Source organism: Erpetoichthys calabaricus, chromosome 12, assembly GCF_900747795.2.
Source record: "Erpetoichthys calabaricus chromosome 12, fErpCal1.3, whole genome shotgun sequence".
Lineage (NCBI taxonomy): Eukaryota > Metazoa > Chordata > Cladistia > Polypteriformes > Polypteridae > Erpetoichthys > Erpetoichthys calabaricus.
Window position 1 is genome coordinate 87,784,690 of NC_041405.2, and position 15,146 is coordinate 87,799,835.

Genomic DNA, 15,146 nt, shown 5'->3' on the forward strand with positions numbered 1-15,146 from the left:
ACTGCTGGAAAAGTGATAAACACATGTTAAAAACATATATTCACACTAAAGACTGTCTCCTGAAATGACAAAATAAAATAATGACTAACATCAGGATCAATTAATTACATTAAGAGCAAATCTTCTTACACTTTATGGAATAATTTCATTAAAAAATGTGCAGATTTGCTTCATTTTCCTCTGTAGGAAACCTCTTAGGAACTCGCCATTATTCTTGCTTAATGCTGTCATGCTCATAAAACAATATTTATTTCTCTGCTTTTCTTTGTCTGTCTGTCAAACTGTAATCAGCACCTTTGTTTCAGTTGTGAGGATAATTGTTTTAAAGTCTTTTTTTAAATTCTTTCTTATTTTTGTAGCATAGTAATTAAATAGTCATTTATTGAAAAAAAATTACACAGATAAATAAATAAAATACATCAGTAACTAATGTTCTTAAAAACTTCTCAAAAACATATTAAGATTAATTTTTACTGGAATTCATAATTATTGTCAAAAATACAAGGAGAGCATGCAGTCCAGTAGAATACACTAGTCCATTCCATTCCTTATGTTTTTATAACTGGGTCACAGTGAGTTTCAGACATAGTTTATAGCTGCTAATTAATCTAATGTGCACCTCTCTAGTAGCTGAGAAGAAACAAAAGTTAAACTTAGACCTAGTAACATAGGATAACATAAAAACACATGTTTTTTGCTTTGTTAGTTTTGGCCTTCCGTCCAAAGTCTGTATATTTAAAAATGTAGCAGTGTAGATGGGGAAAAATGGTGCTATTCGAAAATGCCAATATAACTGTCATGTCATCAGGCACTGCTCTGCTAATTCTCTTTGCAATCTCATCTTTACTGTCAGAATCAGCCTGTGTTAACTTCTCTACATTAGTTGATGCCTGCTGTACCTTGAAACACTCAAATATTCAGCAATATTTACTTTAACAGAACTCCAAGTCTATGAACCTCATAATCTGTTCTGACAAAGAAGTTTCCGTTTTCCTTGTAATTTCAGCATTTCCACTTACTTTGGTTGTGCTCCCTAACCAAATGGTGCATTTGGCTGATAAAATGCGTGTGACCAATAAGCAAGATTTACACACATTGTTGAAGTTTTTGTGTGGATGAAAAACTTTTAGAAAATTATCTGGAAACGCTACTGTGAATGGAAAACTTTTAAAACAAAAACAATGTTTTGCAAATGTATCCACATTTGTGTGGACTAGGCCTTAGATCATCAAAACAATAAAAAATTCAGAAGGAAATATTATGTACCCTAATAAGTTATCCATCAGTCTCATTAAAAAAATGGCTTAACCTATAATAAAACTTTTTTTTTCCCCCAAACACTTCATTGGGAATTGAACACTTTATGCCTCAAACCTCAGTCAGCATAAGCCTAAAAATTTAAGACAGAGGTCTGGTAGGTGACATGCCTTTATTCTGTTATGGGTATGAAAGTGACATTTTAATCGTCTTAAGCAGCTCCTGTCAGAACAGGGAACAGTATGTTTAATCACTACATAAATGCTATGCTCAGCAGACTTGGAACACTAAAAGAGCTAAAGAGCAGAGGATCAATCTTGCGATAGCTCCACAGCCATGCACACACTGAAGTTGGGGCCCAAGGGACGGAATAGTATTAGCACCAAATGCCAGAAAGATCTCTCTCTATACTAGATTATGCAGATAAAGGCTAAAAGACTCATATATCAGTCCTCCCACAGCCACCTGCACTTCACTGCACACTTTTTCCAGACCTTTCAATCTTGAACAGGCTCTTTACGTCTGACAAATCATTACTGAGAAGCAAGTGTTGGGGTGCTTGAGGAAAAAAAGCACACACAGTCATGATATTCAACAGTGTTATAATGAACCTTTTTAATAATAACTTGTAAATAAAAATATTTTATACATTGAAAAGATAAAGAGACAATTCACTGTTTTAGGAACTGAAGATTGTAAGGACACAGGACCTTTGGAGGAAATATGTCACTGAGCTCTTTGAAGCTGCTTTGCCTGTAGGATTTAAAAGTAACCATTAATCCAAGGCCAATTTTGTAATTACACTCAGTTCATTATGCATCTTTAACTGAATATTTTGGAGAGTTGTATAATATGCTTTCATTTGTTGGTGTCATGTTTGCAAAAAGCCAGGATTGTCCTGGCAGCAAAGGGCACAAGGAAGAACACCACCAATGACACACAATACTATCACAGATGTACAACACAAAAAATGTAATTCAAACCAGTTGCACTACTGCAACGAATGAACATATATTCATTATAGGAATATATATATATTTTTAATTTGGAAATTGATCTTAAAAACATAAAAAAAATATAAATGTGTTCAATGGGCATGAACAAAGAACAGTACCTAGATCAGAAAAAAATAAGGATATGCACAGAAAACAGCTTAATTACAGACAGATGGGAGAGAAGGAAGGCAGTCTTAATTTGGCAAAAGACAATTTATCAGCTCAAGTCATGGAAGCAATTTGGTTAAAAAAAAATCATGCTCGGACATGGAGTAAAAACTAAAGGAATTTGAGGTGAATGCATGAGCTTCTTTGCATTGTTTGACAGAAGTAATATAACCTCATTTTAAAGAAGTTTGCGATCAATATTGGACATTTACAAAGTTTTGCATGTCTAACTGATCTCAATTACATGTCCTGTTGTATTCTGTTCTTGATATTTAGTTATATGGTGGGCTGGGATTTTAGAATATAAAATTGCTCATATTTCATTTTTGCCTACTCTGGTGAGAATTGTACATAGGACAGTATTTGAGAAAAATATTATTATATATTGGGTGGCATGTTGGGATCTTTTTTGTTATTATTAATATTAATCTTTTTGTCATATATATATTTTATCTTTCAAGCCTGTACCATTCTACAGGAGGAGGAATTTGTAATAGTATGCATTCAATCTAGCTTGGGAAGTGCTATGACATTTAAGAATACTGAACAGAAAATATCTGGCTGTTCACATAATTGTATCTGTTAGAAAGTCTGAGAAATCAGTAATGATAATCCAAACAACATTTTGATAATCTCAAGGCAGATGCTTCTTTTTACTAGATGTCCTTTTGCAGGAGAAAGTATTTCAGACTGAACATGAGATGAGTGGATTAAGTGTTACAATCTACTTTTCACATCAAAACCAAAGATGTAGGGATAATAACAAACAAGGCAGCTTCTTTTGCAGAAGTATGCACACAGATCTAGAGATTGATATGTAATTGTGGTTTACAGCTGTTTAAAATTTGTCTGATTCTGAGTAATCTACAGTATACAGTTGCAATCGGAAATAATCAACCCCTCAAAGATTGTAAGGATTTACCAATTAAGGATTTTCAAAAACATACATTTTTCTTTGGATGGCTACCATAGCAGTTGAGTAATACATAAAATAACAAAAAATGTATCATGTAGTATTCCTGAATAACAGGATATTTTGTTAATATAGCCATGTCACAATTGTTCAACACTTATATAATATTGCTGTTTTTAAAATCTTCTGCTAATTTTCATGGCATAAAGTGGTATTAAAACATGATTAGTCCTTTGGGAACTTAACAATGATCACTGATTTGCTTCAGATGTGATGAGAATTCAGACTATAGAATATGTGATGCATAAATGAGCCCCTCCCACAAATGTGTTCAAGGTGAGTTGCAATAATGGTTTAGACTAAGGATCTTTCACAAAAGCTGATTAAATATATTATTTAATTGCACCTAAAGGGCATTGGGTAAGACACTTTCCTGGAAATGTAACATTCCAAGAGACACCATTGGGAGCATTATAAATAAGTTGAACACTTGTGGCACAGCTGCCTGGCCATGGGAAAAAGCCCAAAAATGTCCTCAAGAGCCCTTAGCAAGTTAATCAGGGCAACTAAGAATAACACCTGTGTTACTGCAAAACACCTACAGGATGACAAGATGAAGGTTAGGACAAGTGTTTTAGTGAGAAATGTCAGACTAACACTAAACAAATAAGGCCTTCATGGCTGGACTCCAAGATACATTCCATTCTCGACCACAAAAAACATCAAAGGAGGAGGAATTTGGACAAGCCTGCAGAGTTTCAGGAGATAGCTCTATTGACTGACGAAACTAAGCTGTAACTATATGGACACATGGACCAGTGGACTGTCTGGTGTGAGAAAGACCAGGCTTATGACCAGAAGAATACCATCCCTATGGTCAAGCATGGAGGTGGGTCACTAATGATGTGGGAATGTTTTTCTGCTGCAGAAACTGTCAATCTTGGACCATGTAACTGGCATCATGGATTTCCCAGAAATACCAGGCTATTTTAAATGAGAATTTGATGCCTCCTATGGGAAAACTAAACATCGGTGATTATTGGGCTATCCAGCAAGACAATAATTTCAAGCACACCTCCAAGTCATCCAAAGCTTGGTTTAGAAATGGATACTGGAATTTTCCGGAGTTGACTTTTCAGTTCCTGGATTTATATCACACAGAAAATCTTGTGAAGAATTGGCAAAGATTCCAGTACAGAGATGGAAGAAGCTTGTCAGCACTTACTGAAAATGCTTATTAGAGGTTATAAAGGCTAAAGGACGCTCCTAAAATTACAGGTTGAATAATAGTGCACATGCACATTTGTGAAAAAAGAACATTTTTCATTTGAACTCAAAGTTATGTCAATTTATGTTCTCAAAATAAATCATATGTATCAATAATTTTTTGTGGTTGTTTAATTTTTTTGCTGTAAATTTTACTTAACCTTGATTCTTCAACAGCTCATTATAATATACAGGATAGATCCCCAAACCTTTTTCTTATATATGTTATGTTTCTTTTACAAAGGATATTTCAAGTAATATACATTACCTTGAGAACTGATGTGGAATGTGCATATTTTAACACCTCTGGCCGTTATACTGTTTAAATACTGCTTAAATTGCTAACACAAAGAATGTGGTGCGGATACAAATGGCATCCTAGAACAGTTTATTAGAATTAACTATCTAACTCTAAAAATTGTTTGAGAAACGTAAAGCAATTTTTATATATTGGGGTATTGCAAGGTTCATGTAAATAGCATCTTAAATATACTTTGCATTTCAGTCCATCTATATGGAAAGTGGATTAACCATTAAAACTTTTTTAATTAAAAGAGTAATAAAATTAACACATAGTGAAAAATAGTATAATCTAGACAGATACCTGGCTAAATGCTATTACAAAATACTTCAAATTTAGCATCATTAATGTTAGCAATTTTCCATTGATTTTTCAAGAATCAATTCCTTTCAAAAATATAGTCCCATCTTCTATATTTGTTTTCTCAAATAAATACTGTAAATAGACTGAAACATAACCTAAACAGTAAATCTTACAGGTTTGTTTTCCTCTCATATACAGATGACAATTGTTTATTAAGTTAGTCAGTGGTCATTTAGAAAAACGATTACCTCTGATAATTTTAAATGGACAATGTTAAGGATATGCTACACTGAAAATCTAAGTTGAGGACCAGCAAGAAGGGTCACTGGTAATAAGTAATAAAAGAGCTACTAAGCCAAAATGCAAAACAAGAATTAAAGTCCAGAAAGCAAAGCAAGAATCCTAACATTAGAATCTTCTTTAAAGAGTCTTGTCTTATTCTAACACTTCAAAAAGAGAAAAGAGCAGCATATATTTAGGTTTTCAGAAATATGTGATCAAAAGAGACAATGTTCAAATATGCAAGCCATCATATTTAATATGGGATGTTTGCGGACGTCATGTTCTATAATGATGTGACCTCTAACTGACACTGTCACTATACACAACATGGCTGTAGTACATGTGTGCAAATTAAAAACTGCTGTACTCTGCATTGTATAAATAGTTCTTATCTAGTTTAATAAAATTTACATCCAACCACCTTAAAATTAATTTTTATTCCATTTTTAAAAAACAAAAAAATGTGTAATCTGCAAATAAGTCTCATGCTTGGTTTTCTGCTGCAAAACTGAGTGAGTGTATGAGCACATGCATGAAAGAAAGAACGAGTGAGAATGGGATAAAGAAAAAGAAATCCTAACAAGAAAAGGAGAATACATGCTGTACATTTGAAATACCATCTCCCAGCATTTAAGCATCAAATAGCTACATAAGCATAAAACATGTAAGAACTAGCAGAGTCTTTCCCCTTATACTCAAGAAAAATACATAAAAAACATGCAGAAAATTAAAAATGCAAATTCTGAGCTTCTATAATTTAACATTAATTTCAGAATTCTTTGTAAAAGTTTAAATGTTTCTCATTCTTATTCTAAATGTTTACCAAATATCTTGGATTGCAACTTCCCCCAGTTAGGGCAAGAACTTTCCCCTGTATTCACGTCTGACCCAGATTCATCAGTTTACCCCTTGTTTCAAATATTAAATAATTTGCTCTAGGCTTAAGAGAATCTTATTCACCCCATGAGACAAAATATTATAACATTAAGGCAGTTAATATATTTAACTATGTACACAGCTAAACAGTCCTGAGACAATGGTGCAGCAAAGTGGTGTCATTACCATCACAGTTCAGAAAATGGAGATGTTGAATCTGGCAAATTAAGGAACAGCAACTATAGCCACACATAACAGGAGTGTCTTCAGTGTTGATGTGAATTTCAAGACAAATATGTTTTAGAAACAGACATACCTGTACAGTATGAACAAGTTCCAAGAATAGCAGCCACAAAGAAGAATCCATCATTGTTTAAACATAGAATAATAGAGTTATGAAATAGCAGATCCACAATTAGACAGTTTCCTTAGACTATTAATGCACATAATTAGGCATTACAATGAAACAATACCTTAAAGACTTTTTTTACAAAGAATTTTTACACTCTTTTAAAAAGTGTTTTAATTAGGAACTTCCTTACCAGTTTAATATACTACAGTCACTTATGGTGAGAATAAATTAGAAATATTAATAAAGTTATGCAACTTCAGTTTTGTCATGGAGCCACAGCGCAATCCATCCCAGTCTGGGCATTTGCAGTGGTAATTGCTGGGTGGCCAGCTGCCAGCCACAGACTGGTATTATCTGGATTACAAAGGCCATCAGAAGCAGTTTCTTTACGTTTGTGAGCAAATAGAACAACTCTTTCGCTCATGCACACAAGGAAGCACTGTAAGCAGAGCGCTTCCTGAAAATATCAGCTAAGCCCACTCTCTCTCACTCAGTCTCCAACTTTTTTTTCTGCACAGCACCAAGACCACACTCCACCCTTCTACAGTGTGAATCTCATCTCACTAAACCACATGCTTTGTCAAGGAATCACTAAATGATTTGTCCCAGCCCCGACATTTTCCACTGAGAGGTAACTGCCAGTGGCCAGCTACAAGCTGCCAGCCACAGCTACAAGCATAGCACTTCCTGTTGACATCAGCTGAAACTCTTCTCTCTCTCTCTCACTCAGCCCCCACCTTTTTTTTGCACAACACACCACTTTCAACTTCTATCAGTGAATTTCTTTCTGGAAAACTCAGTTGTTTGAAATAGAAAAGAGCTCTTGTATGTGTTCGTATCTTTATGCACCACTATTAATATGCTGTTGTTGCCTTAGAAAACATCCAGTGGTTCATTTACTGGTTGATTGTTTGGTATCACTGTTGATGCAACATAAATGCATTTTATTTTCTTGTCAAAGATTAATAAACTATACTCTTGTATATGTTGCAGCGGTAACTTCTACTTTAGCTCTTTGAGAATTCCTTAAAATGAAAGAAGCTTGTTTCACAGCACAGAGATTATTTTGGACAGTTTAAAAGTTCATTACAATGAGGCCCAATAACACATTCAATTTCTAATGAAGAATTAGCTTAATACACAGTGTTTCAAAGTGCACTCTTTGGGGAGATTCTAGTTACAATGAACTGTGCAGGCTATGCTAATATTCTTTTACTTGCTGCGGAGAGTGTTGCAACTTTGGGCTGTGCGTCTTGTCAACTGGCCAATATTAGCAGTAAAGTAGTTAATACTGTTCCCTTATGGCTTCAGTGTCCCCGAGATCACACACCATGGTGTTTTCACATTCTCTCCGTGTTTGTAAAAAAGACTGGCAGTGATTCCTTACACCTGGTGAAATGGGATTCCAGCCCCTGTAAACCCTGAATTAAAATATGGGGTTTTGGAACATGAATGAATAAATAACATGCTGGTGTTTCAGAGTGAACAACATTTTAAAAATGTATATACATAGTTCTGAGTAGTTATGATCACAACAATATACTTACTGAGCAACTAAACATGATGTGTTTTAAGTGTTTTCTTTGAAATCTTATTTTTCGATAAGGGGCAAACTTTAGCTAAATCAGTACTTTATCTTAGGTTGCTTAGGACATATGCACAGCATTCATAACATATCAGAAGCAGTACAAATACCATCAATTAATACATTTTGTAAGCTGTAGTGTTAAAGGCCTTAGTAACAAATTTAAGAGAAAAAAATGTGCTCCAACATAGATAGTAATCTTAACAGAAGACCAACTTAATAAGCAAGGACTCATTTCAGTCAAAAAAAAGACTTAATCTGTCAAGTTTTCATTTTAACTATGATAAAAAACAGATGTGTGGGAATTTTAAACCACAAAACAATTATGTTTGTAGCGACCAAAACAGTCTTGAATTCTGAAGGGTAATATATAGTGGTGGTGGGAAATTCTATATATATATATATACTGTATATATCCAACTTAACTCTGGCTAACATGTATGCACAGAACACAGATGACAGAGATGCTTAATGCTTAAGGGATACTTAAGGGATTTGCATTAGTTACAAATATGAGCACTCATAAACTTAAAATGACTTTAATTGTGTATTAAATCCATACATAGAAAGGTATTTGGCAATGTCAACTTTAACATTTTAATACTGCAATGGCAGTCTCTACGACCCTACGCAGATATCTACGCAACTTTGTGAAAGTATTTTCTTCTTCTTTTCATTACATCATAGTTACTCAAGAATTGATTATTATTTCTATTTATAATAATTTACTATCCTTTAATACATCTTTCAAATACAATGCTATTGTCATCTCCAACAATGCTCCTTATATTTTTGAGCTCAAAGCACGATGGCCTGTAAACTCAATTGACAACTTCCAACTTAATCCATTGTTGCAAGCAGATGAACATTTTAAAAAATTCAATATCACAAAAAATGTTTTTTTTTAGTGATCAATTCTGAAGAAACACTCTGGGAAACACTGAAGGCAGTTTTTTAATCAGACATACTGTTTTGTACGTTTCACATAAAAAGCACTGCTGACTAGCAAAGCATCAGAATTGATAATAAAGATTTTCAGATTTGATCAGGAAAATGCTAGATTGCCAAATGAGGGCACTTTATATGAAAAGAATGCTCTTCATTTGGAATTTAATCTTCTGACTATAACAGAAACAGATCAACTTAATTTTAAGTTACATCATATCATTATTTTGAACACAGAGAAAAGGCCTATAAGACATTAGCTCAAAAATACTTTAACAGGAAGATTCCAATGCAATAACAGGGATTAATAATATAGCAAGAAATAACATCCATCTAGCCATCCATTATCCAACCCGCTATATCGTAACTACAGGGTCACGGGGGGTCTGCTGGAGCCAATCCCAGCCAACACAGAGCGCAAGTCAGGAAACAAACCCCAGGCAGGGCACACACACTAGGGACAATTTCGGATTGGCAATGCACCTAACCTGCAAGTCTTTGGACTGTGGGAGGAAACCAGAGCACCGGAGGAAACCCACGCAGACACAGGGAGAACATGCAAACTCCATGCAGGGAGGACCCAGGAAGCGAACCCAGGTCTCCTAACTGCGAGGCAGCAGCGCAACCACTGCACCACCGGGCTCCGCCCAAGAAATAACATTTGGGAACAAAAAGGGAATTTAAAAAAAAACACATTTAAGGAAGGCTATAAGTCCCTATATTTCTTAAAGTGTTAAAAAAGGATTTGTTTAATAAAACACAAATACCACCACCTGAAACCAGTTTCACTCCTAAATAATAATGTGGATGACATTGAGCTCCAAGAATACAAAAAGTGCTTCCCTCTATAATAATACAAGATTAAACTAAACTTATAACAGCAAGAAATTTAATATCCAATCTTTGGCAAGCGTTTAATGTTATATGCTTACAGAAGCAAACTTTCCTGAGGTCTTAGTATCCTTGGATACAAGAAAAGCCTATGATAGAGTTGAATGCAGATACTGCAACTACTTACTGTAATGCAAAAAATTTGGGTTGGAAACCTATTTATCTGCATGGAATAATTACTTTCTACTATCTTAGAACTTTAGTCATATTAATAATATGAACTCAGATTACAACACGGAACTAGACAAAGGTTTCCATTATTACCAAATCTTTTTTTGCAAACTGCAATTGAACAATTAACTATTTACCTCCTGAATCAACCAAAGCTAAAGACGATTATAAGGGAAGGAATTGAATAGAAAATTCCTTATACCAATGATACAGTGTTTTATATCTAAGACCCACAATCATCAACATCATACATTAAAATTCAATAAAAACCATGTCTATTTGAAGTGAATTCCCTGGTACATCAGAGCAGGCTGGATAACATTTCACTGAAGTGTCTGGGGGATACTTATTGCAAGGAAACACAAAGAACTCTTTAAATACAATTTGGATACAACAAGAAAACATTAAAACAACTTGGTATGTTTCAGCTTTTGAACACTTAAGCTCTAAATTTAAATTTCCATCTGCACACTTTTCTTCTATATAAAAATTAAAAATGTTGTTAAAAGCAACATGCTCAACATCCAACACCTTTCACCCAAATCCGTCTATAGGCAATACTGCGTTTATGTAGATGTGGATTCAAGAATGCTTTAATAATCTTAGGGAATACAGGAAAAAGATATTTTTATTTAATAATTTCAGACAAGCAGTTTAATTCAGCCATTCATAAATTACTTACTGGTTTATTTGCACCAGGCATGCTATTATTCACCTAAATGTTTTTCATTTATAACATGTATTTTGTTTAAAATTGTCTAAAATGTATCCATGACAATATCCAACCTGTGTGAGGTCCTCATCAATACTACATCAAACTTGATAGGTTATTCTCATTTACTTGAGTTGTGTTTTGCTAGAATGTTTTACTTCCAAATAGATGGGTTTTAATAAAAGAATAATATGATACTAATTATTCAGTATTCAATATTATTTTTAGTATTGCACATTCAGTTTTGTGTGCTATAATTGTAATGATGTTTTTTGATGTTTCTTCAGCTCTATGGTTTCCATTAAAGCTGTCTGCAATGTTTTCATTTTCTTTTTCTTTTTGAAAATGCATTTGCTGTTTAGAATACATAAATCAAATAAAACTGAACTAAATTGGCAAAGCATTGCTACTCCTACTCTCAAAAAATCCTTTGTTTTGTTTTAGAATATTATATTTACAATGTGCATTAAAGGAATCAAAAGAGATATCAAAACTAATCAGTAGCCAACAAGATATGGGGAAATCAAAAGATACCAGAAACCAAAGAATCTAATAGCCAAGGAAACAATTAGTGCTTAAGACTTGATAGCCGAAAAAATGTGAATCAGATTATTGGAAAAAAAATTAGATAAACCTTGCAATTGTGCAAATAATCTAATATTTCATTAATTTGTCTAGCAGAATCTCCTACATAAGGTAACACACAAAACATTTGTGCATGATATTTTAAACAAGAAAGGAAAGACCAGTATTCACTTTTTAACTAAATGGTCTTGCATTCTAAAGAAAAGGAGAAGAAAAACACTGATTAACTACCTAGAGGAGATAATTCTGTTGTCACAAAACTTAGGTGGAAGCAAGGCTTCAGTCCCCCAAACCAGGTGGGTGCCCAATGTAGATTGTCCTATTATCCAGCTCTCTTCTCATCTGAGCCACACTGCAATAACAAAAGAATTAAAGGTTAGACTTAAAAATGCCACATAAATTAACAAGTCAGGTTTTTCACCACCCAGCACAGAAAAAACTGTACATTTTCATTGCATATATTTGTGTTTTAATAGTTTTAAAACAAAAGACACTAAAGCTTTCCCACTCACCAACTAGCCAGCCAATGATGTTTTAACTGCAGCACTTTCTCATGAAGCAATACTTTTAAAAGATGAGATGTACAATAAGAAGTAAAAAGGGAGTTTGTGTCAAAACTGAGTGAGCAGTGTTTACATTTTGAATTTATTTTCATTTCAAGCACAGCAGTTAAAAATGACCTTTTCAAATTCTAAATTTTTTTTTTTATAATACTTATTTGTTAATGACAAATAACAGCAGCCCACAACAGTTGCTAGTCCACTACTTCTAGAGCTGACCAATAAGATAATGTGGTGGACAGGCCTTTAATTCTTTTGATTGTCGTGCAGTAGGTGAAGGGCAGTGTTTGCTCTAAAACACAATATAATATAATGAATACTAAGGAAAACCTAATGAATACAAAGAACATTTTCCTTAAATGTACCCACCATAATGTTACTAAAATGCTGTTAATGATGCAGTCTGATTGTTAAAGAATATAACCGACAAATTAGGAAGCTTTGAGTTTTGCCACTTTAGAATGTCCTTTAAATGTCTGGCCATGCCAAATCAGTTATCTTTTGCTACGGTGGATCGAACTTTTGTAAAGCTTTAATGTAGTGAGTGATACTGCAGTAACATGACAGTATATTGTCATACTAGAAAAGTATCCTTTCATAGGTTCTTGAAGACCATCAAAATACACAGATGCCTGCCACAGGTTGGGTTTTTGAGATCAATAAACTACTAAACTATTACAGTACAGGGAGGCTACACTGCCAAACAGTGCTTAATAAATACCCCATGAACAGATTACCAGGCTAACACCTTTTAATTAAATGACCTAGGAGATATTTCTTTGGATGTAATTTAAACTGGGGGCGTGTGGTGGGGGCCTGGTAAGGGCTGACATTACAGACATTTTAAGATTTTACAGATATGGCAAGAAGTCTCACAAGGCATTGGGGAATGCATACTCTGGAACTGCAAAAGAGTTTTTCCATGCTAATGGAAAATGCTAGGGCTACCAACACATGAAGGAAACAAGTGCATCCTGTGGTGGGAATGGAGATGTGATATTCCCAGTCCTGGAAAAAAGACCAGACATACTAGTATTGCGTAAGGCTGCTGGACAAGGACCCCCTACTAAAAAAGTGATATGGCTCTTTAGGACTTCCAGATGGCTCAGAAGGGCAGGAACGTCTGAGCTAGAGGAAACAACTATATTTTAAGGCTAGCCATCAAGCAATTACTGGGCATGTATGTGACCCAAAGAAAAGTTTTATAGCTGCCTTTGGGACAGAAGCCATGAGCAGAGAAAGAATTAGAGATGATTGCAAGTACCTCAGCTTTAAAAGGAGGAGAGAACTCTGAAAGAAAGAGAAATACATAATAAGCAAACATGTACTATTATGAAGGTAGATTGTTCAGGAAAACAGGCAAGTGAACAAGAAACCCAGCAAATAGTTCAGAGACAGTCGGCCTGTTATAAGAAGTCCCAGACAGGCATTTCAAGTTTACTGCTTTGCAATTCTAATTGTTAAGTTTAAATTTCCCCCTTTGTTCAATCCTTTCTATGCTTTACTAGTTAATAAATATTATTTTGATAGTATTTTGATTTTCTGGGCGGCACGGTGGCGCAGTGGTAGCGCTGCTGCCCCTCGCAGTAAGGAGACCCAGGTTCGCTTCCCGGGTCCTCCCTGCGTGAGTTTGCATGCTCTCCCAGTGTCATGCGTGGGGTTTCCTCCAGGCGCTCCGGTTTCCTCACCACAGTCCAAAGAAATGCAGGTTAGGTGGATTGGCGATTCTAAATTAGCCCTAGTGTGTGCTTGGTGGTGTGGGGTGTGTTTGTGTGTGTCCTGCAGTGGGTTGGCACCCTGCCCGGGATTGGTTCCTGCCTTGTGCCCTGTGTTGGCTAGGATTGGCTCCAGCAGACCCCCCGTGACCCTGGTGTTCGGAGTCAGCGGGTTGGATAATGGATGGATGGAGTATTTTGATTTTTCTTGACTGCCTTTTGTTTTTAGAATGTTTTCCACAGAAAAGTAATATCATTAGTCTGACTTCACTATTAATCAAGTAGTGTACAGATTGTTTTTGAAGATAAATTCAAGTTGTCCATGGAAAAAAAAACTATGAATTAAAAATTGGACAAAACTAAATAACAGATTAGTCATTTCGTAACAAGATCTTCAAAATATTTTAATGTAAAATAACCTAAGAAGCTGTAAAATGGTTTAATGAAAACTATAAACAATTGAGCAAAATTTAAACTATTTCAAAAAGGCTCTCTAAAATGTATATGAACAATTCCGATTTTTAAGCTCATCAAATGAAATTAAAGTATCCTCACATCTCTGTAGCATTACCCATAGTGCTGGCAAGTTACAACATAAGGATAATGAAAAAAAAAATCATTTGCTTACTTAATATTATAATTGATTGTAGCAAGACATTGTCATGAAAGTTGCCATATTTCCATGCTTTTCAATGACCCTTTACTAAATTGATTATGACTGGGAAAGTAAAGGGAGATGGGATTTCTACTGGATAACATTAAACGTTTATCCAATGAAAAAGGGTAAAATTTAACTTTCAGACATATGTGAAGTCACATTGTTTGCAGGTCAGCTTAAGATCTTTACAGATCAACTGTTTGTTTTCATATCCTTAAGGTGGAAGGCATTCTTCTCTGTTGAAATATCTCAAATTTAACTGTGTCCTTAAAAAAGATCATTTGGGAGTTTGGCAGTAGAAAAAGCTAAAGATTGTGGTGTTTTTTTTTTGGTTTTTTTTTTAAGAGAACCATCAAGAGGCCAAATGTTTGTCCTCATTGTTAGACAAATTTAGCACTTTTTACATTTGCCTGTGAATGCTTAAGTTTAAGTTTGTTGTATTATTTAAACAAGATGATTGAAACAAAGAGCAGAAAATACAATACCTACAGTAGGCCAATTTAATACACTGTTAGAGAACTAACTACAAACTTAAATTAAATTTAATTAAATTAAATTAAAATTAAATTTAATTGCTCTCAGATCACAGGTACTTTCTGCTGGGACACTCA

The 15,146-nt window shown here is 34.5% G+C and overlaps 1 protein-coding gene across 1 annotated transcript in view; it reads right to left on the reverse strand.

Annotated features, from left to right (window-relative positions):
• Nucleotides 1–14,452, reverse strand: part of atp11c (ATPase phospholipid transporting 11C) — a 196,463-nt gene extending 182,011 nt beyond the window's left edge. The window contains 3 exon segments of the mRNA XM_051935386.1: nt 11,835–11,895; nt 11,897–11,954; nt 14,433–14,452. Of these exon segments, the coding sequence (XP_051791346.1) occupies nt 11,835–11,895; nt 11,897–11,954; nt 14,433–14,452 (139 nt within the window).
• Between the last annotated feature and the right edge of the window lie 694 nt (nt 14,453–15,146).